The sequence below is a fragment of the Liolophura sinensis genome, chromosome 12, assembly GCF_032854445.1.
Source record: "Liolophura sinensis isolate JHLJ2023 chromosome 12, CUHK_Ljap_v2, whole genome shotgun sequence".
NCBI lineage: Eukaryota > Metazoa > Mollusca > Polyplacophora > Chitonida > Chitonidae > Liolophura > Liolophura sinensis.
Window position 1 is genome coordinate 21349956 of NC_088306.1, and position 27011 is coordinate 21376966.

The 27011-nt window shown below is 39.1% G+C and overlaps 1 protein-coding gene across 3 annotated transcripts; it reads left to right on the forward strand.

Moving 5' to 3' along the window:
• The first annotated feature begins 2647 nt into the window (after window positions 1-2647).
• Window positions 2648-26489, forward strand: LOC135479118 (uncharacterized). 3 transcript variants are annotated; one of them, XM_064758855.1, is made up of 14 exons: window positions 2648-2922; window positions 8392-8488; window positions 9930-10369; window positions 11879-11977; window positions 13368-13591; window positions 13894-14086; window positions 15302-15391; window positions 16409-16451; window positions 16581-16670; window positions 16971-17500; window positions 19190-19282; window positions 21068-21297; window positions 22941-23133; window positions 23805-26489. In XM_064758855.1, the coding sequence occupies exons 2-14, from the start codon at window positions 8478-8480 to the stop codon at window positions 23879-23881; spliced, it is 2313 nt and encodes a 770-aa protein (XP_064614925.1). In that variant the 5' UTR covers window positions 2648-2922; window positions 8392-8477; the 3' UTR covers window positions 23882-26489. The 3 variants fall into 3 exon arrangements, 2 of the variants coding, with proteins under 2 accessions (XP_064614925.1, XP_064614926.1); XR_010445827.1 differs by lacking the exon at window positions 23805-26489 and having other exon boundaries at window positions 21156-21297; window positions 22941-23078; XM_064758856.1 differs by lacking the exon at window positions 16581-16670.
• The last annotated feature ends 522 nt before the right edge of the window (window positions 26490-27011 follow it).

Consider the following 27011-nt stretch of genomic DNA (forward strand, 5'->3'; position numbering starts at 1 on the left):
CTGAATGGCGTATGTATGTATGTATGTATATATGTAAGTATATATGTAAGTATATATGTAAGATGTATGTAAGATGTATGTATATAAGTATATATATAAGATGTATGTATGTATGTAAGTATATATGTAAGATGTATGTATGTAAGTATATATATAAGATGTATGTATGTATGTAAGCATATATGTAAGATGTATGTATGTAAGTATATATGTAAGTATGTGTGTATATATGTGTATATGGATGTATGTATGTATGTATGTATGCTTGGGGTTTCACGTCATACTTAACAATAATTTTTCAGTCATATGACGACGAGGAGTTATTAGAGTCATTGTGTACATGGAGGTGTACCTGGCAGCTGAGGTTAAATGATAGTTTCACGCATTATAAAGTCAACTATATTCAACATCGCGGATTGATATAATTAAATGATAATTTTTGCTCGATCAGTCCATTGGGTAATTCAAAATGTCAATGATATCTTCAGGCTTCAACAGCCCAAGTTGTTCCCGTATAACTAAAAAATAAATGTTAATTTCAGGATTGATCAACACATATCGGATAGTAAATGATTGTTTGACGCAAAATCGTGTTCAATGTCTTCTTCCTGAATTTAAGATGCGCTCCACCTAATCACGAGGCCCATCGGATGTGGGCTCAACCCCGGTCTTTAACAAAGAATTTATGGGCTCTCGTTTTTCGCAGGGGCATTGAGGACTAATACCAGTCGAAGACGCTTACGTGGGACTTTACGTTAGTTGATTAAAAATCTATATTTTCCATCAATACGACCTTCAAGGCCTTACGTCTCTGGTTCCCATAAAACTGACCGTTACCATACACGATAAACAATCGATCAAACAATAAATATATCAGCCAATTAAAAATGCAGATCTCCAACACAGTTAAATGGACAAATTTCTGCACTACAGATAGAAGGGACAAAATTCGAGATTTCGGTCCTACATTATATTAGGACAGCGTTAAGAAATCGTTTAAAAAATGCATTAACACGGATTCCAATTCGGATCACAACAAAAATGTATTGAATTGGTCCATATAACCTCAGGTAAATCTGAGCACAAAATTTAATCCAACTCCGTGCATAACTTATTTCATAAAGCTGCTGATAGAAAGACAAAAAAGCAAACAAATAATCGCTGGCAAAAACATAACCCCCTTGACTGAGGTAATCAATCAATCTATCAGTATATCCCATTGCACAATCGCACCATGGCTCTATCGTCTCATTGCGTAACCGGTGAAAAACGGCCTCTTGTCAGTTTACGCAGTATGGGTTTTTTTCTACTGTCCATGTAAATGCATAAATAGTAGTAATCCACAGGACCCCCCCCCCCCTCCCGGCCCCCCAAGCTCCATGGTTTAAGCAGAATTAGTGAGGAAATGCAGTGATGTTAATTGCAATTAAATCATAGCTGTTTGTGTCGACGCACAGATCCATCAAATTCTACATAGACCGTGGGTTCTATTCCGACTAGAGTCATACTTAGGACTTTAAAAGGCTTTTCACGTTGCAGCGGGACTGAATGAACTTGGTTGTGCCGAAATAGGGTTTATGTTGTCTCCACTGGAGCATTTCTCGGTCATAATGTGACCAGATGATTACCTGAATGGAGGGTGATGGCTTTACGCCACATCAGCAGTATTACAATCACACTAGGGCCAGATCGATATCGGAATGAAAAGATCTGCAGATCTGAAGTGCTGCAGTCGTATTTTTTCCCAGATCGGCACCAGGTTTAATGATTATGGCTTTATGCCAGATCGACAGTATTACAGCAAATATCGTGCATCTCTAAATCGACACATGATTGGAATAAGTATGGCTTTACGTCACATTGACAGTATTACAGCCAATATTTGAAACATGAAACGCCTGTTACCTTCGCCGGACAGTAATCCAAAGATTTTCTCTGGTCATCGCCCTATTATCAGTATTAGCGTGTAGCTGAATTGGTCACTGAAAGTTCAGTTTTACTTTCAGTTTAGAATCACCCGATGTAGCGTTTCAGTGACATTGTCTCCTGTTAGGAAATGAGGCTTTAACAACCTTCCGTTGATTCGCCGCTGTTATACACACTAATATTTATTTATTCATTTGACTGGAATTTAACGCCACACCAAGAACGTTTCACTTATACGACTGCGGTCAGCATCGTGGTGGGAAGAAACCGGGCAGATCCCGGCGGAAACCCACGATCATCCGCAGGGTGTTGGCAGAACTTCCCACGTACGGCCTGAAAGAAAGCCAGCATGAGCTGGATATGAATTCACAGCGAAAAAGCATAGGTGAAAACCTCCTGGATCGATCTCCAAGTGGGCGCCGCGCTGCATGCTAGCAACGTTGGCCCTGACCATTACACACTGATGGTGATAAAATGAAATTGTTCAGGGTAAATGAAATCAAATGTATGTGGTGTTTGTGTAGGGTTGTGGCAAAATACGAAAGTTGCCGGCAAAATACGAAAGACAACAGTTTTGCAGTGGTAGGGGCAATACGGTCAATGTATGATTCAAGACAAGACCTTAGGCGCTGCATCTGTCAGTCGATGCCTCTATCGGTATGCGCTTTTTACCCTTGTGAGCCTCAAGATCTTCTCCGATGTGAACAGCCTAGAATCTGTGTATCACTAGTTGTAGCCACGTAACATTTATCATTTCGGAATGTCCGAAATGTGAATCAAACATCATGCAATCACTGGTAAAGAAGAACAATAGGAATGGTCAAGGCAACCGATTGGAGCCTTGAGGCTACAGTGTACAGACACTAGATGGCTGTAAACTAACTGACCCTGGAATGCGCGGATAGCTTCAGTGACCTAGATAATTGTGTGGATTGGGCGAGCCTGTTGGTGTCTGTACTCACGTGGTTTAAGTCACGTACATGCAGCAGCTATAAGGTGAGTGCTTCATAACGTTCATACGAGTGTATAAATGAATGAGCGCTTGGAGTTTAACGTCGTACTTAACAATTTTTCAGTCATATGACGACGAAGGAATCCTTAGAATGCATGTAATGTGCCTCCTTTTTGCAGGACGGATTTCCACCACTCTTATATCTCGTACTGCTTCACTGAGACGCCTTTCCAATTACAGAGTAAATTCAGTCGGAACATCATACATCTGCTAGTTACTGTGTAAATTCAGTCAGCATATTATCCATCTGCTGGTTACTGAGTAAATTCAGTCAGCATATCGTACATCTCCTGGTTATTGTGTAAGTTCAGTCAGCATACAATACATCAGCTGTTTATTGTGTAAATTCAGTCAGCATATCCTACATCTGCTAGTTACTGTGTAAATTCAGTCAGCATATCGTACATCTCCTGGTTATTGTGTAAGTTCAGTCAGCATACCATACATCAGCTGGTTATTGTGTAAATTCAGCCAGCATATCATACATCTGTTCTTTATTGTGTAAGTTCGGTCAGCATATCGCACATTCTGCTAGTTATTGTGTAAATTCAGTCAGCATATTCAACACCTGCTGGTTATTGTGTAAATTCAGTCAGCATATCGTACATCTGCTAATTACTGTGTAAATTTAGTCATCATATCATACATCTGCTAGTTACAGAGCAAATTCAGTCAGCACATCATACATCTGCTAATTACTGTGTAAATTTAGTCAGCATATCAAACATTTGCAGGTTATTGTGTAAATTCAGTCAGCATATCGTACATCTGTTATTTACTGTGTAAATTCAGCCGGCATATCGTACATCTGCTAGTTACTGTGTAAATTCAGCCGGCATATCGTACATCTTCTAGTTACTGTGTAAATTCCGTCAGCATATCGTACATCTGCTGGTTATTGTGTAAATTTAGTCAGCATATCATACATCTGATAGTTACTGTGTAAATTGAGCCCGCATATCGAACATCTGCTGGTTACTGTGTAATTTAGTCAGCATATCATACATCTGGTGGTTACTGTGTAAATTCAGTTAGCATATCGTACATCTGGTAGTTACTGTGTAAATTCAGTCAGTATATCATACATCTGCTGGTTATTGTGTAAATTTAGTCAGCATATCATACATCTGCTAGTTACTGTGTAAATTCAGCCGGTATAGCGTACATCTGCTAGTTACTGAGTAAATTCAGCCGGCATATGGTACATCTGCTAGTTACTGTGTAAATTCAGTCAGCATATCGTACATCTGCTGGTTATTGTGTAAATTTAGTCAGCATATCGTACATCTGCTAATTACTGTGTAAATTCAGCCGGCATATCGTACATCTGCTGGTTACTGTGTAAATTCAGCCGGCATATCGTACATCTGCTGGTTATTGTGTAAATTTAGTCAGCATATTATACATCTGCTAGTTGCTGTGTAAATTCAGCCGGCATATCATACATCTGCTAGTTACTGTGTAAATTCAGCCGGCATATCGTACATCTGCTGGTTACTGTGTAAATTCAGCCGGCATATCGTACATCTGCTGGTTATTGTGTAAATTTAGTCAGCATATTATACATCTGCTAGTTGCTGTGTAAATTCAGCCGGCATATCGTACATCTGGTAGTTACTGTGTAAATTCAGTCAGCATATCGTACATCTGCTAGTTACTGTGTAAATTCAGCCGGCATATCGTACATCTGCCAGTTACTGTGTAAATTCAGCCGGCATATCGTACATCTGCTAGTTATTGTGTAAATGCAGTCAGTATATCATACATCTGCTGGTTATTGTGTGAGTTCAGTCAGCATATAATACATCTCCTAGTTACTGGGTAAATTTAGTCAGCATATCATATTTTTGCTGGTTATTGTGTAAATTTAGTCCGCATATCGTGCATCTGGTAGTTACTGAGTAAATTTAGTCAGAATATCATACATCTCCTAATTACTGTGTAAGTTTAGTCAGCATATCATGCATTTGCAGGTTATTGTGTAAGTTCTGTCAACATATCATACATCTGGTAGTTACTGAGTAAATTTAATCAGCATATCGTACATCTGGTGGTTACTGTGTAAGTTCAGTTAGCATATCGTACATCTGCTAGTTACTGTGTAAATTCAGTCAGCATATCGTACATCTGCTGGTTATTGTGTAAGTTCAGACAGCATATCGTTCATCTGCTAGTTACTGTGTAAATTCAGTCAGCATATCGTACATCTGGTAGTTACTGTGTAAATTCAGTCAGTATATCATACATCTGCTGGTTATTGTGTAAGTTCAGTCATCAGATCGTACATCTGGTAGTTACTGTGTAAATTCAGTCAGTATATCATACATGTGCTGGTTATTGTGTAAATTCAGTCAGCATATCATACATCTGCTAGTTACTGTGTAAATTCAGTCAGTATATCATACATCTGCTGGTTATTGTGTATGTTCAGTAAGCATATTGTACACCTGCTGATCATTGTGTAAGTTCAATCAGCATATTGTACTTCTGCTGGTTACTGTGTAAATTCAATTAGCATATCGTACATCTGGTAGCTACTGTGTAAATTCAGTCAGTATATCATACATCTGTTGGTTATTGTGTAAGTTCAGTCAGCATATCGTACATCTGATAGTTACTGTGTAAATTCAGTCAGTATATCATACACCTGCTGGTTATTGTGTAAGTTCAGTCAGCATATCGTACATCTGGTAGATAGTGTGTAAATTCAGTCAGTATATCATACATCTGTTGGTTATTGTGTAAATTCAGTCAGCATATCGTACATCTGGTAGTTACTGTGTAAATTCAGTCAGCACATCATACATCTTCTGGTTATTGTGTAAATTCAGTCAGCATATGGTACATCTGGTAGTTACTGTGTAAATTCAGTCAGCATATCGTACATCTGGTAGTTACTGTGTAAATTCAGTCAGCACATCATACATCTTCTGGTTATTGTGTAAATTCAGTCAGCATATCGTACATTTCCTACGTATTGTTTTAATTCAGTCAGCATGTCTAGTTTGGTTCTGGGTTTCCCTTGGGCTCCTCCACCCATAATGCTGGTCGTTTAAATGAAATATTTGTCAGTGGCGTATGAAAAGGATGGGATGGAGCTGGGGGAGGGGAGTGGAGCCCCAGGGGGCAATTTCAAGTCGCCCAGCATGTGTTCTGCCTCCTGTATTTGCCCTGTTTTATGGCATATTTTCAGTCCATAACACTTACAAACGATGCTAATGTTTTATGAAGCCAGGCCAGCATGCTTTCTATCACAAAGAAAGTAAGAATATAAAACCTAGGTTTTTATTACAATGCTGGATAGGAATTCCCTTTTGTGACTTTATGGATGCTTCTGTCTCCCCGATCAGATGATCTCCATCTTAGCACACACATTTTCAATATTTTCAAGGCTCCGTACATCTGTTTGTACTTTAATTTATCGAACTGGCATGTAGAAGATATCTCCGGACGCCTGGATTCATGGAGCTTCCGGGGCCTTGGTGGCCCCTGCATCCTCACCTATAATTGACGGGGATAATCGTTCCGCTTGCCAATGTACGACCCCACCACAGGCCTACAGGCCTGGGCCCATATTCATAAAGATTCTTAAGATTCAGCTAAGAATTTATACTTAAGTATGGAAGTTACTCTTAGCTAAGAAAATATTTAAGAATGCATTCATAAAATTTCTTAACGCGATTCTTAGCGAAGAAAATACTTAAAAGATAAGTTTTTCTCATACGCGTGTCCCGTAGCAACGAGAGAAGTCTCTAATAATAAAGATATTTTTTGGTACATCATGATGTCACGTGAGCAGATTAGAAGAGCGTTGAGCGGCCGTCAAGTTGTTGTTGTTTAAGAAATACTTAAGAAAAAGCTAAAGGTGGTCATGGGCACACTTAGAATTTAAGAATTTCTTAACAGTTAATTTTTTTTTAAGAAAGGCACTTAACTATTTTTTAGCAATTTAAGAATTTTTTAGTGGGTTTAAGAATTTTTTAGCGTTAAGAAATGCTTAAGAATCTTGAATGAATACAGGCCCTGATAACTATGGTCAATGTATAATAAACATTGTTCAGTTTATCCGCATGCGCTATTCAAGTAAATATTTCATAACTCACATAGTGCGTATCGGTATTACATCGGAAAGTAAGTACATGTATATACATGTCAAGTATGGAAGCGATCCGAATACTAAATTTGTGTCAAAATGTGCAGTACAGGCTTTCTTCATCACAGCATTGAGGATGGATATTTTTTTATCTTAAAGCGCGTTCAAACGCGATTGCGGCTATATAGGAGTCCAAGAACTTCCGGGGCCCTGGACTGATTGATTGGGATAATACTGTACTGTACTGTACTGTATTTGTACCCTTAGTTCTATCCTTTTCCACAGCCACTTAGTCCTGTTAAGGACTGTCAGTTCTTAAAATGCATTTGATTTCAAGATCTAAAGATCTCGGTCGGAAATGGCCAGCATTCTAAAATTTTCCTTTGGGGCAGATTCAAAAGATGTGCAATAAACTGAATTGGAACTGCTTTTATGCTTCTATGTGCGAAAAAGGGAATTAATTTAGTATTGTATTGTATACACGCAGTGACCCAACCACACATGTTCCAAACTGGATCTTGGGAACTGTACTTAACGGAGGTTGATATGGTTAATAATATATCACAGCTGTCATCACAGAGAGGAGAGTCCACAATAACTGTTCACAATAACGAAATTGCTCTTTCCATAAATCTTCGTCACAATGTGTTCATTGTATGGCGAGTAGAAGTTAACTGAGTCTGTCTGACCCAGTCACTCGACTATTTTTGGAAATTTATGCTGCTACACGTATGATCCAGAGAACCGGGTCCCGGGGGTTGAAAGAGTAAGGCCTAATATTTCTGGGAAAACCTGTCGTGAATAGGGACTATAATTTGGAGTTCTCTCGTGTGGGCCGGGGGGAACAGCAAAGACACTTTAACGTCGTTAGCGAAAATGTAAATAAATATTTCAAGTTTATTTTTAAACATATTAAGATATTGTACAAAAAAAACATATCTTTTGTGATTTGCCAGTTATAAATGATTTTTGGCTTTTTAGCTCATATTCAGAGAGTCTTTTCCTTCTTGTTCAGATTTGGATTATATCATCCTTATAATGAAAGTCTTAACTTCCTACACGCATTCCTCACCCACTAATGCTAACCCTAGCCCTACCCCTACGCCTACCCCACATTTAATGTCACTGCACATCGATCGTGAGACATATGTTGCAGTCTATCATGTATATCGACACATTCTGCCTTCCCTCATGGCCGCCGGCCGTTATATCCATGCTTTACCTTACCGCAGACTTGTTATAACTGGACAGGTTGAAAGTTCTGGGAAAGCATTAATGTGTACCGCAAATGTTCATTCATAAACACTGATCCATTCCAAGACCTACATGTGCAAGAAAGTTTTAATTTTCTTTCCCTCAGGGTTATGATTTCGGCGATGGACTTTTACACGTGCCGAGCACAGAACTGGATCACGTGTCTCTTCTGATGTTGGACACGAGATCGTCATGGCAACAGGGTAAGGAAAAGAAATAATCAATTAGCTTTTCTTAAAAAAGAAAGATTTGAAAAAAGGATGGACCAAGTTCACCTAAACTGGAAATGTTTTCCAATTTAGGTGAATTTAGATAAAGATCACTACAACAACTGCCACAACATCAACGTATTTTGTAACAAACCTATACTCTGAAGGAACACAAGACATTCTGTCCTGTCTCAAACAGAGGAGTATATCCGTGCCTTTCGGTCACAACGATATACCACAACTTTACTGGCTTCCAAAAATGTATAAATCCCCTTATAAGGCTCGCTTTATTGATCAAAAAGCTGCACCACCAGATTGTATCCACTCTCTTAACGAAGGCACTAAGAGAAGTAGTCATTTTGGAAAAAAAGTATTGCAATTGCAAAGATTTCGAGCTTCAACTGTATCCGTATTCTTAAAACCCCCAAAGTCTCACTGAAGAACTAGGCGCTCAAATACACCTACTGTATAAGGACATCTCCACTTGTTATTTCTCTACTTTCTATACTACCGTACCTCACGAAGATTTAATTGTTAACACTTCATCACTGATTGTATCGGTGTTTAATAAAACTGATTACTGCTGAATTAACGTCAGCGTTAAGGCAACAAAGCCTTCTTCAGTTCCACTACATACCAGATAGATACCATTGTTTCACTGTTCATCGAGTTGCTTGAATATGTCATTAGCGATGTCTGACACTGTATGGGTAGGTATTCGGGTGGGTACAAATTGTTTCAGCCTTTTTGAGGACATATAGATGTTCTCATATGAATGCGACTATATGCTATAATTATTAAAGAGTATTCCTCACCATGCACTCTCGAGGGGCCTCCCACCAGTGTCGGCTCATGTTGGCTTCCTTTCCGACCGCACAAATGAAGGTCTAGCAGCAACCTGCGGATGGTCGTGGGTTTCCCCTGGTCTCTTCCCAGTTTCCTTCCACCATGGTGCTGGCCACTGTCGTATAAGTGAAATATTCTTGAGTACGGCGTAAAACACCAATCAAATAAAAAAATAATCACTAGGCCCGACGGTTGTCATTCACTATACCTTATATTGATGATCATTTTTTAAAAAAATCCATATATAGCAAAGCCTGTGAAGGATATTTTTGGTTGACGGCTGGTATATGAATGTTAGTTTCGACGCATAGATTCCATGTATACTTTGCGCATGCGCTAATATGTCGATCTCATGGCTTCCTGACCTTGGCAGGGTTAACATTGCAATTGAAAATATTTCTGTTTGATCATGTTTTAGATATTGAGCACAAATTTTTCGTAAAATAATGTCCTGTACTAAAAATGCATCTTGCTGCCAACATTATCGGTTGAATTTTTATCGGCTGAAGTTCTGTATTCTTTTTAAGGTTTAACATATTTTGCCAAAAAAAGGTCAAATCATTTAAGTAAACTTTGCACCGTGTTACAGTGAAAATGTAGAGACGGATCAGTCATGGGACGTGCCAGAGCTAGAAGAGGGGTTTATCAACCATGTTTTCATCACCCACTGTGAGGCTGACTATGAGTATGCCAAGAATCTGTGGCACAAGCTCTCAGAAAAAGGTTTCAAGTGCAGCATGGCGAAAAAGGATTTCCTCGGCGGCCATTCCATATATAATCAGATCATCAGAGCCATTGAGACATCAAAAAAAATCCTTCCCGTAATCTCCCCAGAAGCATTGAAGAGCTACTGGTGTACACTGGAACTCTCCCTGACGCTGGAACGCTCCATGGACAACGACAGTTTAGCCATTGTCCCAGTACTCTTGGACGTTCCGACAGAGAAGCTTCCCGATGTGTTGAGACAGTTGGAGTGTATAGATGGCAGGGCAGCTGGTTTCCTAGACGATGTTACGAAAATGATTATTGGTTAGCATTGCATTTAGATGGAATCTCAAACTAGCCCATTGTTTTATAGTAAAAATAGCCATGTCTCAGTGCGGGGAAGTGAAGTAAGAGCTGAAATTATATCTGCCCATACCGGATAACTTTAGATGACCAGTCTATTGTGAGAGGATTTGTTGGGGTGGGGTATAAGTTTAACTTCAGTACATAGGGTGGTTTAGGGGCTGAGTAGTTCAGATTGTATATATCTGACATGTTAGATATTCACAAGTTTTTCACAAGTTTAGCTCATTTGGTCGGAAAATAAGCATTTAAATTAAAATTTACCTTGTGAGTACAATTGGCTTTGAGTAGTCAGCCAGAGGTTCGTAACTGGAGGATACTGCATGGCCCGGACTAAACCTTTGGCAAGTAAATGAGGAACACACAACGTTTCATCCTCAGAGGACAGTCAAGTTTAGGCATGAGATAGATTAAACACATTCCCAGCATAGCTTCTTCATTAACCGTTACATTCACTTACCTCGATCTCAGCTCTGTCGCATTCGCTGTCCGCCAAGCATCAACGCTTTACGCCACAAAAACAAGTGTCCCGTGATCTTAAATAATTCTGAATTCATATCTCCTCATTATGCGGGAATAATAAAAACCATAACGCATAGGTGATATGAGGATAAAATTAATGCAGAGTTAGAGAGCACGTTTAGTAGCGTAAATGTTTGACATATTGGGGATATCACACTGGAAAAGACAGAGTTCCGGATTTGTGAATGGACGATTACTGGACCCGGGGTCACGAAGCGATCTTAGCCTTGAGCCAAAATTTCAGATTAATTTAAAACTTTTATTTCTTTCTTATCAACGTCAAAATATTGCCTGAGGACGTAATTCTCTGCAAGTTATGGCAAAACAAATTTCAGCTAAAAAAAAAGATTAATGATCGAAATTTGGACTTACGTTAAAGATCGCTTGGTGACTGCTGTGTGAGATCTGTATTTCTGAAAGCTTATTGGGAAGTTATGAAACGGATCTCAGATCTAGCTCAAGTTGTATACCATTTTGATGGAAGGCACGTGACTACTAAAACGTTCATGTGAGCACCTAAGCGGATGGCTTAGTCACCAAGACTCCCGTCTAAAATCCACACAAGGACTGAACCAACACACAATGTCTTGTGTTCATTCTCGTATGACGTTAAAGAGGCCATACCGGAAAGTTTTGGGGCAAAAATCCATATTTGCTGATCACATCAACTTTTCTCTATTTACCAAAAACAGCACAAGTTGTTGCCTTTGGGTAAATATGAAGCTCGTACTATTTATGGCGTAGACAATGATTTTAAGGTGATAATGCGATTCACTTTGTAAATTTTATGAACTTCATCGCCTATTTTGAAATCTCGGATATAAACTGCATAAAATCTAAAACTTTAAATTAACTTATTTAATATTTTGAAATCAAATTTGCCCGCAGTCCTGTCAACATTTTACAAAGACCCTTGTTAAGCAGTATCCATCAATTTCGTTTGCGCAGGTCCGGATGTGTCCGTAGAATCCTTACTTCCCGTGGGAAATGTGGGGCATGGTTTGGCGTGGTCTTACTACAGTGGCTACCTCAAAATCCTTTTTCCAAGTAAGTGGAGCTTAGTGTACACCAAATGATAACGTGAAACCACATCAAACATGAACAATGCAGCGCATCTCGGTGCAATCGGACCACATGATGTTTTTAAGGAATTCTCATGTAATCTTTCTTTGCAGGCGACGAGCGGAAAGTTCGATGACGTTAGTATGAAATAATTATGCTTGAGACAGATATTTAGCTTACAAAAACAGTTGAGAGATAAGGTGGGCAAATCTTTTTTCTCAGTGCTGACATTCTGACAGTGCTGCCTTACTGTAACGCCATGTTGAAGACAGTCACTGGATATGCTGACACCGAATTCCCCTGCTTTTGTATGGTCTATCCTGCATTTCTATGGCCTGTCGCAAAGCAAAGAAGCGTCAAAATTGCCGACTTTCAGTCTTGACACGATCTCACACGGATTTCTAACTTCTCGGCCTCTTTAGAACTGTCTTATGACCTTTAGGATGCAGTTAATTTTCCTGCTTTTTTTTGGCACTTGTAAACATGCTTTAACGTGCAGTCCTGTTGAGCTGTTCCAAATCTTCAAACCCAAAATATATAAGACTACGACATAGAGAGTAAAACAAGAATAACCACGACATTGTGATAATGGGCAAATGGTCGCAGGTAACCGGTGAAATGCGGCCTCGGGTCAGGTTACATTACTCCAACTGTTCATGCAAATACTACAATATAGTAGCAATCTACACGCCCGCTAGCACCCTGTTAACCTGTTGTTGACACGCCAGTGGTAATAATCTCGACCTTAGAATTTTTATCTTTATTCTAAACAATACAGCGGTCTGAAAGAGCCAGATTGGCAACGGGTGATGCGAAAAGTTTACCCGGTTCCTTCGTGTCTGCAGCAACCCAAGTTTCAGCTAATACCAACCAGATCACACCTTACAATAAGCCTGTCCTACAAAATGACTCCCTCCCAAGGGGAGAAAAACGCCAGGCTAACCAAGAATGTTATAATTACCATGTGTGTTCTTATGAGATATATGACAGCCTCCGTGGCCGAGTATAGTTGCGCTAGCGCAGCACTATGACCCGTGAGTCTCTCACCAATACGGTCGCTGTGAGTCTAAGACCAGCTCATGATGGCTTCTTCTCCTGTCATACTTGTTAAGTTTATCCAGCAACCCAGTGGCGGATTTGCCCTGTTTTTGTCCCACCATTATGCTTGCCGCCGTCGTTAAGGTGAAGTATTCTTCAGTACTGCGTAAAACATAAACCACCTGAATCAATAAATAGATTAGATGTAGATTGTGTGTTGCAGTACTAGAAAAGGCAACAAAATTGCTTATTTGAGTTGAATTGACAATTGTATAGAATGGAAAAGATTCCTGTACATTTCAGTGTTTCATTGCAGTTTTTCTTCCCTTCTTTTTAGAACTTCGTGATCGGATCCAGAAAAGTCCACAATGGCGCTCAGATCCCACGCGTATGCCACGAAGAATGTACCTCCTTTTACCGGAGAGCTGCAAATGTCCGGCAAAACTGACTGCTTGGGACGAGAAAATCGTGGCTGACAAGCCGTTAGAAGGTGTAACAAAGATGAGAGCTGGCAAGGAAAGGAATTATTGTAACTCCGTTTACAAAATACAAGATGACAAGGTGCAAATTTTATGAATTAAGGTTAATTGTTGGCTTCTGTTCGGTAATGATGTAAAAGTGTGAAGTGTTAAGACCAAGGCTATCAAAGAAATCTGTAACTTTTAAGTGTGAAGACATGTACATGTAGTGTTTAATGTGATAAACTGTACAATAAACTTCATAGACGTTTTGTTTAAAATAAGCATTTTATCTTTACGCCAAATAGAAGTTTATTTTCGTTTCAAGAAAATTCATTTCATTTTTATATTCAAAAACTGGTATTTTCAAATATTTATTTCTTTTTTTTTTTACATCTGCAATAGGAATGGTATTATTTTGTGAGCGAGTTTTGTTCAGTGGTCCTTCCAATGAACGACATGGAGGAAGGTGGAATCGCCCGGATGAGCTCTGATGAAAAGAAACGACAGCTGTATCGCTTCAAATGTACCTTAGAACATATACTTGGGTATTACCACTTAAACAAGTACAGACTCATTCTGTATAACGACACTGAGGGTGAGTAAATGTACCCTGGGGGATATACCTGGGTTACTATTCACACAAGTACAGACTCATTCTGTATAACGACACTGAGGGTGAGTAAATGTACTCTGGGGGATATACTTGGGTTACTATTCACACAAGTACAGACTCATTCTGTATAACGACACTGAGGGTGAGTAAATGTACTCTGGGGGATATACTTGGGTTACTATTCACACAAGTACAGACTCATTCTGTATAACAACACTGAGGATGAGTAAATGTACTCTGGGGGATATACTTGGGTTACTATTCACACAAGTAGACTTATTCTGTATAACGACATTGAGGGTGAGTAAATGTAGTCTGGGGGATATACTTGGGTTACTATTCACACAAATACAGACTTATTCTGTATAACGACACTGAGGGTGAGTAAATGTACTCTGGGGGATATACCTGGGTTACTATTCACACAAGTACAGACTCATTCTGTATAACGACACTGAGGGTGAGTAAATGTACTCTGGGGGATATACTTGGGTTACTATTCACACAAGTACAGACTCATTCTGTATAACGACACTGAGGGTGAGTGAATGTACTCTTGGGGGATATACTTGGGTTACCACTCAAACAAGTACAGACACATTCTGTATAATGACAGTGAGGGTGAGTAAATGTACTCTGTGGAATATACTTGTGTATTACCACTCAAACAAGTACAGACACATTCTGTATAATGACAGTGAGGGTGAGTAAATGCACTCTGTGGAATATACTTGGGTTACCACTTAAACAAGCACAGACACATTGTGTATATTGAGACTTTCCTCCCACCATAATGTGGCCGCCGTCGTATAAGTGAAATGTTCTTAAGTGCGGCGTAAAAAACCAATCAAATAAATAAATAAAATAATATTTAGCCCAGAGATCATGTGGCCAACCTACATAAAATCTGCCTTGTAGATCAGTTGTCAACTTGCCAACTCCAAAATTGGGATGTTTTAATTCAAGAATCGTTTGGGTGATTGCTGTGTTTTTGGAGAACACAAAAAGATATTTAGAATTTCAATAGAATTTCAGAGTTTTTTTTAAACGAAATTAGGGTGTTTTACAAAAGAGATAACAGCACGCATGTCCGTTCTTACGGCATCTATTTATTGTAAAAATCAAAACTTTTCCTGATCATCACAACTGATGGTGCCATAGCATTACTCATTCTGGCATTCCATGCTGTGTTTGCAGACAACCTGGGTGTTGGGACAGTGTCCAAAACTCTATTAGAGCTGATCAGAGAAGATATACGTACCGATATTGAATCCGATGAAGTGGGCGGTAAGGAGGAAAATGACGTCATTGCTGTTATTCATGTATAGCCTTCATTTTACACATCTGAGGATTTCTGGAAGGGGATTGTCGAATTGCTGGGTTTCCGGGTTTAGTTTTCTATTTATTTGACTTATTTGTTTGATTGGATTTTGATTTGATTGGTGTTTTACGCCGCACTCAAGAGTATTTCACTTATACGACGGCGGCCACCATTATTGTGGAAGAAAACCGGACAGAGCCCGGGGGAAACCCACTACCATCCGCAGTATGCTGCAAGACCTTCCCACGTACGGCCGGAGACGAAGTCAGCATGAGCTGGACTTGAACTCACAGCGACCGCGTTGGTGAAAGGCTCCTGGGTCATTAGGCTGTGCTAGCGCGCTAACCAACTGAGCCACGGAGGCCCCCCCTTGTTTGATTGTTTGTTTGTTTGTTTGTATGTGTGTTTGTTTGTTTGTTTGATTGATTGATTGATTGAGTGATTGAGTGATTGGAGTTTTACGCCTTAAAAATATTTCACTTATGCAATGGAAACCAGCATTATGGCGGGAGGGAACCGCAGGAAACTCACAAACATCCCAGAGTTGCTGGTTGACCTTCCCACATACGACCTGAGCAGAAGCTAGCAAACTCACAGCCATCTCAATTGTGAGAGGTTCCTGGGTCATTGTGCTGTGCTAGCAGGCTAACCATTATCCCACTAACCCATTACCCCACTAACCATTAGCCCACTAACCGTTAGCCCACGGAGACCCTTTCAGTTTTGTAAAATAAAGCCTCATTTTAACATAGGCTTGTTTTCTTGATCAGGGGGTATCTTGCTAGAATACCTGCAGGATCAAAACAAAACAGAGAAAATCTAAAAAATATTCCCGAAATTTGATCACAATGGAGCAGAAAAATGAAATAAATGGTTATAGCCTTCCAAGAAACCCCAGCCGTTTTCTCTTACCAGTAAGGTGTATAACACATATTCTAGCAGATTTCCTCTCTGTTAACAGGCATTCACAATTCTCTTTTCAGCTTCTGTGCGTACTGACCAATCTCCAGACATAGATCCGAAAAGGTTTGAATTTAGTGACCAATATTTATTCACTTGTGCGTGATTTGTTTTACCCAATATCCACTGTATCTCGCCTTTCCTATAGTCAAGAATATCTCACTTAAACGACTGCGGCCAACATTATGGTTGTAGAAAGCTGGGCAAAAACCGAGGGAAACCCACGACCATCCCCAGATCTACCGCAAAGGAAACCAACATGAGCGACTCACAAAGACAGCTTTGGTGAGAGGAATTATTCTGCGCTAGCACGGTAACTACTTGGCAATGTACGGAGACCCCCGTAATCCTGTTATAGTTTTCAATGCTGTTACCCACAAAATGTGTTCCCTTGAAACTGTGCGGTGTATCCATCAGAAACTCAAAATTATTGAAACATTTTGTGGATGACATTATCTCAGTTGTCTCAGTGAGGGATTCTGGAAAATGAACTTTTTCGGAAAGGTTTTCTTTAGAGGGGAAGGAATTGGAAGAAAAGATTAACCTTGAAGGAAATAAGTGTTTACGTTGCATGCTTGTTTTCAGCTCTAGGAATGAAGGCGTCTCCATTGAAGCAGTAAAGAGTACTTCCAATGGCGATTTTGCTATAGAAACCCATGGTGTCCCGGATGTTGAGCAACCGGAAGTCACCAACGGTCTAGATCTAGGTCAGCACTGGAAATATCACGCTTTCATCATGTACGGAGAAGGTGAAGAAGACCGGAAGTTCGCCATAGAATTAACGAACTTTCTGGAGAAAGAGAAAAACATGAAATGCGCCGCCAAAGATCGAGATCTGACGGAAAATACGACAATGTTTGACCAGATGACAGAGATAATAAGGCGATCCAAGAGAACCGTCTTGATCATGTCCGATGAAACCTCTGCGCCTGAGTTGACGATCTTCCAGATGTTGAGAGTTCCGAACAGAGACGAATTTGAGCGATCCGTCCAGCCAATACCAGTTCTACGAGGAACACCCAAAGAAAAGGATATCAAAGACTTTTGTAGAAATCTAACATACGTCGAAACTACAGAAATGGATTATAAAGAGCGTTTATTCAGGGCGTTAACAGGTAAGAGATTATCATAAACTTTACACTATACAGATACATCAGTATAAGTTTATTTAATTATTCATTTGCCCACAGACCTGCAGGCTTTAGGCATTTCGCACAAATGATGCATCCACGTGCAGACAAGCGAGGATCAGCAGAACTGGGCCCGGTCGTTCAAAACTGGTTTAAGAGTTAATACCAGATTTAAAGGAGAAGAAAATTTAAATATCAAACAAATACCATTGAAAAGGGTATACATTTCCTCGCAGGTGCATGCCACAAAAAATTCTAATATGTACCTCAAGCTGATAAATTGTAAATAAAGTCAGCGCCAAAATCCGCTGTGGGCGACTCCATTTTGCCAAAGAACTAGTCCTGAAGTCTTCTGTGTTAGGATGAAAATTGCCATCGGAAACCTCCGAAGTGCAGTTCGTACATTTCCAGTAGAACTCGTTTTTCCCAGGAGGTAGCAAACAGTGCAGTTTGTTTTCCGCTGGACGATCGGGAAACCGGAATGTTGGACGTAGGTTCCGAGTTCCCTCGAACAACCGAGCAGTTTAAACGACTCTCATTGGCTGAGAGGCAACACACCCCCAGCATAAATTCCAGGGTGTTAAAGATGAAGGACGCGACGAACTCAGCGATTTATGCCAGCTTTGCTGTTTTCAGACTTTACGTGTATAGCGAGGTAAAATCGAGCAAAATTATAAATAAATAAATAAATAAATAAACTAAATAAGTAAATATAATTATTTAGAATTAAGAATACACTAGCGTTGAATATTAGAATACTCCGCAAGTCACGTGAAATCGGCGCTGTTCTTGATCTTGTGATATTAATGTGTTAATAACACATGCAAATAACACATGCACTTAAAGTATACAAGCAATTAAGTGACAATATACAAGCAGTTAAGTGACAATATGCAGCAGCCACCACAAGATAGAAAAAAGTGTGCTTTTTTCAGCCTATATTGTCATTGTTTTCTTCTCCTTCAACTTTAAGCCAAGTCTTTAATTTTGTACTTAGCCTAAAAATATTGTATAACATTGTATTTAATATGATCTAAAACTGCCGCTGTTATACTTTGACTTTAAAGGACTTCATTGGCTGCTAAGTTTGACTGAAAATTTGAATATAAGATATGACTTCATACCAGTATTAGCTAATACACTTTCGAACAACAGGTGTCACAGATTCAAGGCCGCCGTCGTGTAAGTGAAATATTCTACAATACAGCGTCAACGCCAACGAAATAAATGAAATAAATACATATTACAGCAGAATTTTTCACATTTCTTAAATTCTCCACTTTCGAGAACTGTGTTATGCATGTTTCACGGAGAAAAAATTACGTTGTCATTATAGTCATCCTGAATTAGCATTATTTTTTGTGTGTATGTATACATGTATGTATATGACTTCTCGTCGTCATATGACTGAAAAATTGTTTCAGTGTTAAACCCCAAGCATACGTATATACATTTATTGTGTCTTCTTGTGGCAGGGCGAATCCATACCGCCAAATTGCTGCGACCACTGAAATATCATGCCGAAGACACAAGACATGACAACCCAGTAAGTCACATTATACTGACACTGGGCCAGCTAGTCCTGTTTTCTTTGGTATCCTGGGGTCTTCCAGCTTTCTGTGTGTGACGTGTTAGATTATGCACTATCGTTGGATTATTTTCCATTTTCTTTAGTTGCAGTTAAGGTGCCTCATCTTCCGGCTGGTAACGTCGCGGAGGGATTTGCTTGGAGCTACTTTTACAGATATTTAAAGCTAGTGCTTCCAGGTAATTACGTGTATATGGGAGAATGTTATTTTGTAATAGTGTGTTGGATGGGAACGTGTTCGAATTGTTAATGTGGTGGCCACATGAAGGGTGGGTTCAGTTTCGTACGTACTTGACTCCCATCACAGCTCCTCTGGGCCTCGGTGACTATAAGCGTTTGACGGTGCTGTCTAGTGTGCTGTTGTATAAAGTTCCCTGAAGGCCACTTGCAGCAATGTGACATGTGTCACACGTGGAAGAGTTCGCCAGTAACTCGCCAAATGCCGGTGGTTTTTCCCGGGCACGCGGGTTTCCTGTCCCCATAAAACTGGCAGCCATATTACAAGTCCAAATTTCGTGAATATGACGTTAAACAATGTTGAGATCATAATCAGAGAGCCTATAGCGATAAAATGCTAACGCGTTCTCGCATCGAGTGGTCGCCATGAATGTGTAGGTTATCCGTTCAGGTTATTTTCGGCTGGGCCTTTACGTTATTGTTGTTTGTTTTTGTTTTTTTGTTTTGTTTTTTTTTGTTTGTTTGGTTATTTGTTTTTGGGGGGGGGGGGGTTATTCGCGATATTTAATCATAAAGTGTTTTTTATCAGAAAATTTCTTAACATAAGTGAAGTAAGCCTACGTAAATGTTACTGATATAAAACACTTTAGCAAGGAGAGTAAAACCAGAGCAACGACAACAGTGTGATAGTTGGTAGATGGCTATAGGTAACCAATGACATGTGGCAGTTCACCTCACTTAGGGTTTTATTATATTCTTCTAACCAGGGCTTAGGTCAAAAAGATTACGGTGATATCGCATGCAGTATATTAGACGTCTTTGGTTTATAGAATTACTCGAATGATTACGTTGATATCACAAGCAGTTTATTAGACGTCTTTGGTTTATAGTATTACTCGAAAGATTACGCTGATATCGCATGCAGTTTATTAGACGTCATTGATTTATAGTATTACTCAAAACGATGTGATGTAATGACATTTATTAAACAGTTCTATGAAAATAGGATGCTCCGTGATTCAGCTCATTCACTGGTAGTTACAATAAGCTTTCGAGGATATCCAAGTTGGGAGTTCAAACCTGGCCTTTGTCAGGGAATTACCCAACCCACTAAACCCATAGAGTTATTGACCGCCATTATATAAGAGAAAATTCTTGTGTGTGGCGTTAAATAAATAAATAAATAAATAAATAAACTAAATAAGTAAATATAATTATTTAGAATTAAAGAGACACTACCGTTGAATATTAGAATACTCCGCAAGTCACGTGAAATCGGCGCTGTTCTCGACCTTGTGATATTAATGTGTTAATAACACATGCAAATAACACATGCACTTAAAGCATACAAGCAATTAAGTGACATTATACAAGCAATTAAGTGACAATATGCAAGAAATTCAGTAATTAAATGACAATATACAAGCAATTAAGTGACAATATAATAACAATTTAAGTGACAATATACAAGTAATTAAGTGACAATATACAAGCAATTAAGTGACAATACACAAGCAATTAAGTGACATATAAAAGCAATTAAGTGACAATACACAAGCAATTAAGTGACGATATACTTGCAATTTAAGTGACAATATGCAAGAAATTCAGTGACAATATACAAGCAATTAAGTGACAATACACAAGCAATTAAGTGACAATATACAAGCAGTTAAGTGACAATACACAAGCAATTAAGTGACAATATACTAGCAATTTAAGTGACAATATACAAGCAATTAATGACAATATACAAGCAGTTAAGTCACAATGTACCTATTCACTAGGGCTGAAGAGTCGAATGAAGGACAGCGACTGGTATTCGGAATACCGCAGAACGATCTCACACAAGATGTTTATCTTCATGCCGGACAGTGGCCGGACGCCGGAAAGATTGGAAGAAATCCCGGGTGTGAAAGTGGCCGGAAGTGTCGCCTGTGAAAGAGATGCAGCCGGAAACATCAAAAGGAGTTATGATAGCACTGTTTACAGCGTGCAAGACAAAACAGATGGACAGGTAAGAATGGCTCTCGTGTTTAGCACTAGTGCCCTACAGGCTTAATGACAATGAAATGGACAGGTAAGAATGACTCTCATGTTTAGTTCTAAGTCCCTATAGGCTGAAAGACAAAGAAATGGACAGGTAAGAATGGCTCTAATGTTCAGCACTAGTGCCCTACAGGCTGAAAGACAAAGAATTGGACAGGTAAGAATGGCTGTCAAATCAGTGCCCGTTATGCTGTTTAATTAGTCCAGGGCTAATGTTTTATTGCTTTGAAACACAAACTGTGAATAAAATCTGATTTTCTTGGATTGATTATACATGTATGTGTATACTTTCATAATGCTTTTGATTAAATAAGTACGACTGTTCGGATGAAAAAAAAAACATCTTTCCAACTCGAATGATAGAAGTCGAATGAAAATAGCATTCGATTTGTACCTTGCAACTGAAATACACTGAAAGTTCACTGTTTTCAATTTTGTTCTGCATGACAAAGCTGCTGTGACCAATCGCAGTGTCGAACACCGCTTATGGCACTCCTCGAGTTTTTAGCTGTACATTATTATACTGACATGGGCTATTGGGGAACCTCCATGGGCGAGTGGAGCAATGACCCACGGGGGCATCTCACCAGTTTAGTCGGTTTGAATCCTCTCCAGTCGTACGTGGGAAGGTCTGCCAGAAACGTGAGCATGGTCATGTGTTTCCTCCGGGCTCTGACCGGTTTCCTCCCACTATAAGGCTGACAGCAATTGTAAAAGTCAAATATTCTTGAATGCGGCGTAAAATACTAGTCAAATAAATAAATAAATAAATAAATAAATAAAGATGCACATCCATGTACAATGTACTTGTACAAATTTCTGAATACTTCCTGTAAATAGATGTCCAAAGATCCTTATTTTTGTTATATTATGCACATTCTTGTTTCTCTCCGGTCATACGTTGAAAGGTCTGCCAGCATCCTCCCACCATATTGCTGGCCGCAGTCGTATAAATGAAATATTCTTGAGTACGGGATAAAACGCAAATCAAATAAATAAATACACTAATAGGGCGCCTTATCCGCCGGAAGTAATTCCTAAGTTGCATACACTATTGCTCATTCCTGTCTCTGCGACGACGTTTTGTGGTCAAACTGAGTATTGGATTCTGCTGGTGGACTAAGTATCCCCGAGGCCTGGTCCCTTCTGGATCGTTTTAAAGTTATTTGTATTTTCAACACTGCATTTTAAGCAATTCTAGATCAGTGACGCCAAATAAATTGCAATGAACATCACTGCATCTTATTTACCTAATTCTGTTTAAGCCACGGTGCTGAGGGCGTAAAATTTTGCTACTACATTTGCATGAACAATTAGAATACAACCATGGCTGAGGTAAATTGACAAGAGGACGTGCTTCACCTGTTACGTGTGACCATTTGCCAGCTACCACATTTGTCAGCTATCATACTGTGGTCGCTGCTCTGGTTTTCCTCTCTGTGCTGTATGACCTTAGTCATGTGTTATTCATTGAAAACTGGGTAGAACGTTGTTCATACAAACAGTTAAAATATTAGACAAGGAAATAAAGGTTAGTTCAGCTTGGTACCGAATGAGAAAATGTACCGTGTTAAATGAGTGACCATATATTTCACCTGTTCATACAATCAGGTGTATCACTTTGTTGGGGAGTATCTCAGCCCGCTGGCGGTGATCCATGACATGGAGTGTGGACAGGAGGCGGGACTAAGCTCTGCTGCACGTGTCAAGCAAGTCAGTCGGCTCTACGATCGCGTGAAGGATATTCTGAATCATGAACATGCGCAGGATCTCAAAGGAACATGGCGTCTCTTCCGGTATGACGGTAAGTGATGCAGATTCCTGCCGATGTTTGTCTTATTACTAGATACATAAATTAACTGAAACAATTAAACTTTTAATAGCTGCCTCTTGCACTTGTTTTTCTTTGACGTATTTCCCATTTGACATTTTCTGTCTTTGTCATTTTTTCTTCCATTTTAACACATATAGACTCTTTTCTTTATTTCCACTGCACGTATCCCTTAAGTACAATTGTCCTATCAACCAAATATTAAGATCTAAGATGTCGAGTAACACAAAGGCTCAGCAAAACTGTCGTCCTAATTTGATATTTCCTTCCCGTATTACAGTTTGTTAACAACCACAACTATTATCATTACGCAAGCTTCTCCCTTGTTTAAAATAGTTAGGGAGCTGACCCGTGTCGCTTGCCTGTCAGTTGCCGGAACACACAAGGTACGGGTTCAAACCTGACCTTGGACAGGAAATTGTAGTTTCAGTTCTCATTGACGACCATTTATCTTCCACCAGTATGGTGTGCATACATATCTGTATGTCACATTTGCCAAAGGTCGGGGGTTTTTCTTTGGGCACTCCGGCCAGCTCCACCCCGTAAATAGGACCACCGTAATATTGGTAAAAAATTCATCGTGTCATTAAACAACAGTCAAATAAATAAACATTTTAAACATTCGTGCCATTTGTTCTTTGTAGATTCCTGTGAAAAACTCTCCGATATATCAGGACAGCTTGTGGAGCTTATACAAGAAGATTTGGAAAAAGAATATTAGCAAAAACGTCCAAACTTTTCAGTTTTTAACTTTGTTATGTATTTTGCATTACCTTGCAAATGCAAGTGCTGGGCATTGGCCTTGTGTGTTTTAAACTTGCAATGTATTTGGCATACGTGTTCGTAAAGAGTTTGCGATATAAACCAAAGAGCCTGAACTCAACATGAATTACTTTTATTGACTGGTGAATCATATTATAAACAACGGTGTTGTGAATTATCCTCAGGATCATTATCATAGTATTTTATGTTATAAATTTCATGCATTATAATGAGCTCATTGTTTTACTGCGCTCACTGTATTACTGCGCTCACTGTATTAATGCGCTCAATGTTTTACTGTGCTCACTGTATTACTGTGCGCTGCTGAGTGCTGCATTTTTTCTTAGCTGTCAGTTATATAAGAAGCGTTATTCGACTTCGACGTGATATTCCGAGTACATATGGCGCGACGACAAGTCTCTTTCCTGTCGATTTATATCCCTCCATATGTAATTAAATGATGACTAACCATTCAGTCATCACCCAAGGTTCATGATGTGAAAAACCTTGTAAAACAATAATTCCACTTAAATTGATTGTAAATGAAGTTAAATATGTAAATTTAATTAATTAGCACCATGTTTGACTCTACCGGTGGCAGAATGGTATAAATTTTCATCTGAATCAAATTCAAGGTTTTGAAATGAGTCAAATTAATAATTTAGAAAGTTCAGTGGGCGATAATTCCCTATACCAATTCATTTTACATGCATTTAGAGTTGCTTCCCTTTGACAATGTGATACCTTTGTTGATAGCTGAAAAGTGTACTTCTATTTAATGGCACATTTTAAAGCTTTGCTCTTTGATTTTGTGTTTTGGGTTGAACATGTCCAAGAGCTTCTCCTGATATAAGAAGCCTTTGTTTCACTAACAGTGAAACAAATAGCTGAATTTGGCTGTGGGATTAAGTCGTAAAGACTGATTAGATGACACGCATGTACATTTATGTATTTTACCTTGCAAGAAGGTCGAAATTTAGTTAGAATTTCATTTCAGTGAGAGATTCATTCAGAAATATGACCAAAATTAAGGCAGGATTTTAGCACTTGTAAGAAGACCTAGATCTAGTCCGGATTTCAGCACGACGAGATCTAGACTTAGGATTCCAGTATGATGAGATCTAGATTTAGTCAAAGTTTCAGCACAGGAAAATCTAGATTTAGTCAGAATTTCAGCACTGGACGATCTAGATTTAGTCAGAATATCACCAGAGGATGATCTAGATTTAGTCAGAATGTCAAGAAAGGAAGATCTAGATTTATTCAGAATTTCAGCACAGGAAGATCTTGATTTGGTCAGGATTTCAGCACAAGAAAATCTAGATTTAGTCAAAATTTCAGCACAGGAAAATCTAGGTTTAGTCAGAATTTCAGCACAGGACGATCTAGATTTAGTCAGAATTTCAGCACAGGTATATCTAGATTTAATTAGAATTTCACCAGAGGATGATCTAGATTTAGTCAGAATGTCAAGAAAGGAAGATCTAGATTTATTCAGAATTTCAGCACAGGAAGATCTTGATTTGGTCAGGATTTCAGCACAGGAAAATCTAGATTTCGACACAGGAAAATCTAGATTTAATCAGAATTTCAGCACAGGACGATCTAGATTTAGTCAGAATTTCAGCACAGGAATATCTAGATTTAGTAGAATTTCACCAGAGGAAGATCTAGATTTAGTCAGAATATCACCAGAGGATGGTCTAGATTTAGTCAGAATATCACCAGAGGATGATCTAGATTTAGTCAGAATGTCAAGAAAGGAAGATCTAGATTTATTCAGAATTTCAGCACAGGAAGATCCTGATTTGGTCAGGATTTCAGCACAGGAAGATCTAGATTTAGTCAGGATTTCGACACAGGAGCATCTTGATTTAGTCAGGATTTCACCACGGGAAGATCTAGATTTAGTAAGCATTTCATTCCAATGAGGTACTGTCAGTCAGAATTCTGATAAAATCAGGATTTCGATCGGCACAAGAAGAGGGAGATATAGCCAGGATTACAGCAAATGTTTTGCTTTGTTTGCACTGTAGATTTTACAGTTGAATTCACTGGCCTGAAAATTATCTGATCTTTCAGTTTATCTGCAGATTGACGACAGTTTTTGTACAGTGTATAGCTTACACATGCTAATTTTTTGGCACCGAATTAAACTTATACACCTGTTACATAATGGGAGGACGTGATCCTTAAGTTTAACAGTGTTAATTACCACTACGCAATTACAAATGCAATAGTTTTGTGTTTATTCTGTTACTACAACTGTGGCATTTAAGCGATACCGAAGGCCCGGACATGGCGATTGTGTGATATACCCTTGCTATACCCAAAGAATGCCAGCTGGTGCAGTCCGTCATTATTGTAAAGCATATGGTGCATTTCAAGCGATCCTTACTTATGTCTAGCCCGAAATTTTTGTCCCATTAATTACAACATTGTTGTCTCGTGCCAGATGTTGATATCATCAATAATATACACGCACATGCGATTTATTAAAAGTATACATTATTTAAAAAAAAAACTATTCCAGACTGCCGTGTTCTCTTCTTTATAATCCTATAGCTTGAGGTATATATAAGAGGGATAACATACCTACTGTTCTGTATGATCTGCTTTGTTTGGTTTTTGTTTTTACTGGGTTTTTTGGAGGGGGGTTGTTTGTTGTTTGAGGGGGGGAGGGGGATCGGTGGTTGCTTCCTGTCAAGTTTTCTACGGATGTAATTTTTGGCCACACCGTCACACTCCTCACCGTGGAGGTTTCTACGGCTTAAATTTCGAACTGATTCACATTATTGATATTAGGCCTACTCCTCACGGTGGAGATTCACCGAACAGATTCTCATCACTGACAATTCTGACATAACTCCTCACAGTGGAGGTTTCAAGGGCTGGAATTTTCAAACAAATTCACATTCCTGATATTACGCCTCAGAGTCGAAGTTTCAACGACCGAAATTTTCGAAGAGATTCCGATTGCTAAGTGTACTCCATAGAGTGGCGAACGAAAGTGGAAGAAATTTTGTGAAATAAACTCGCCAATCATATCAATCAAAATTAGATAAGAAAGGAGCAGTTAGCAGCGAACC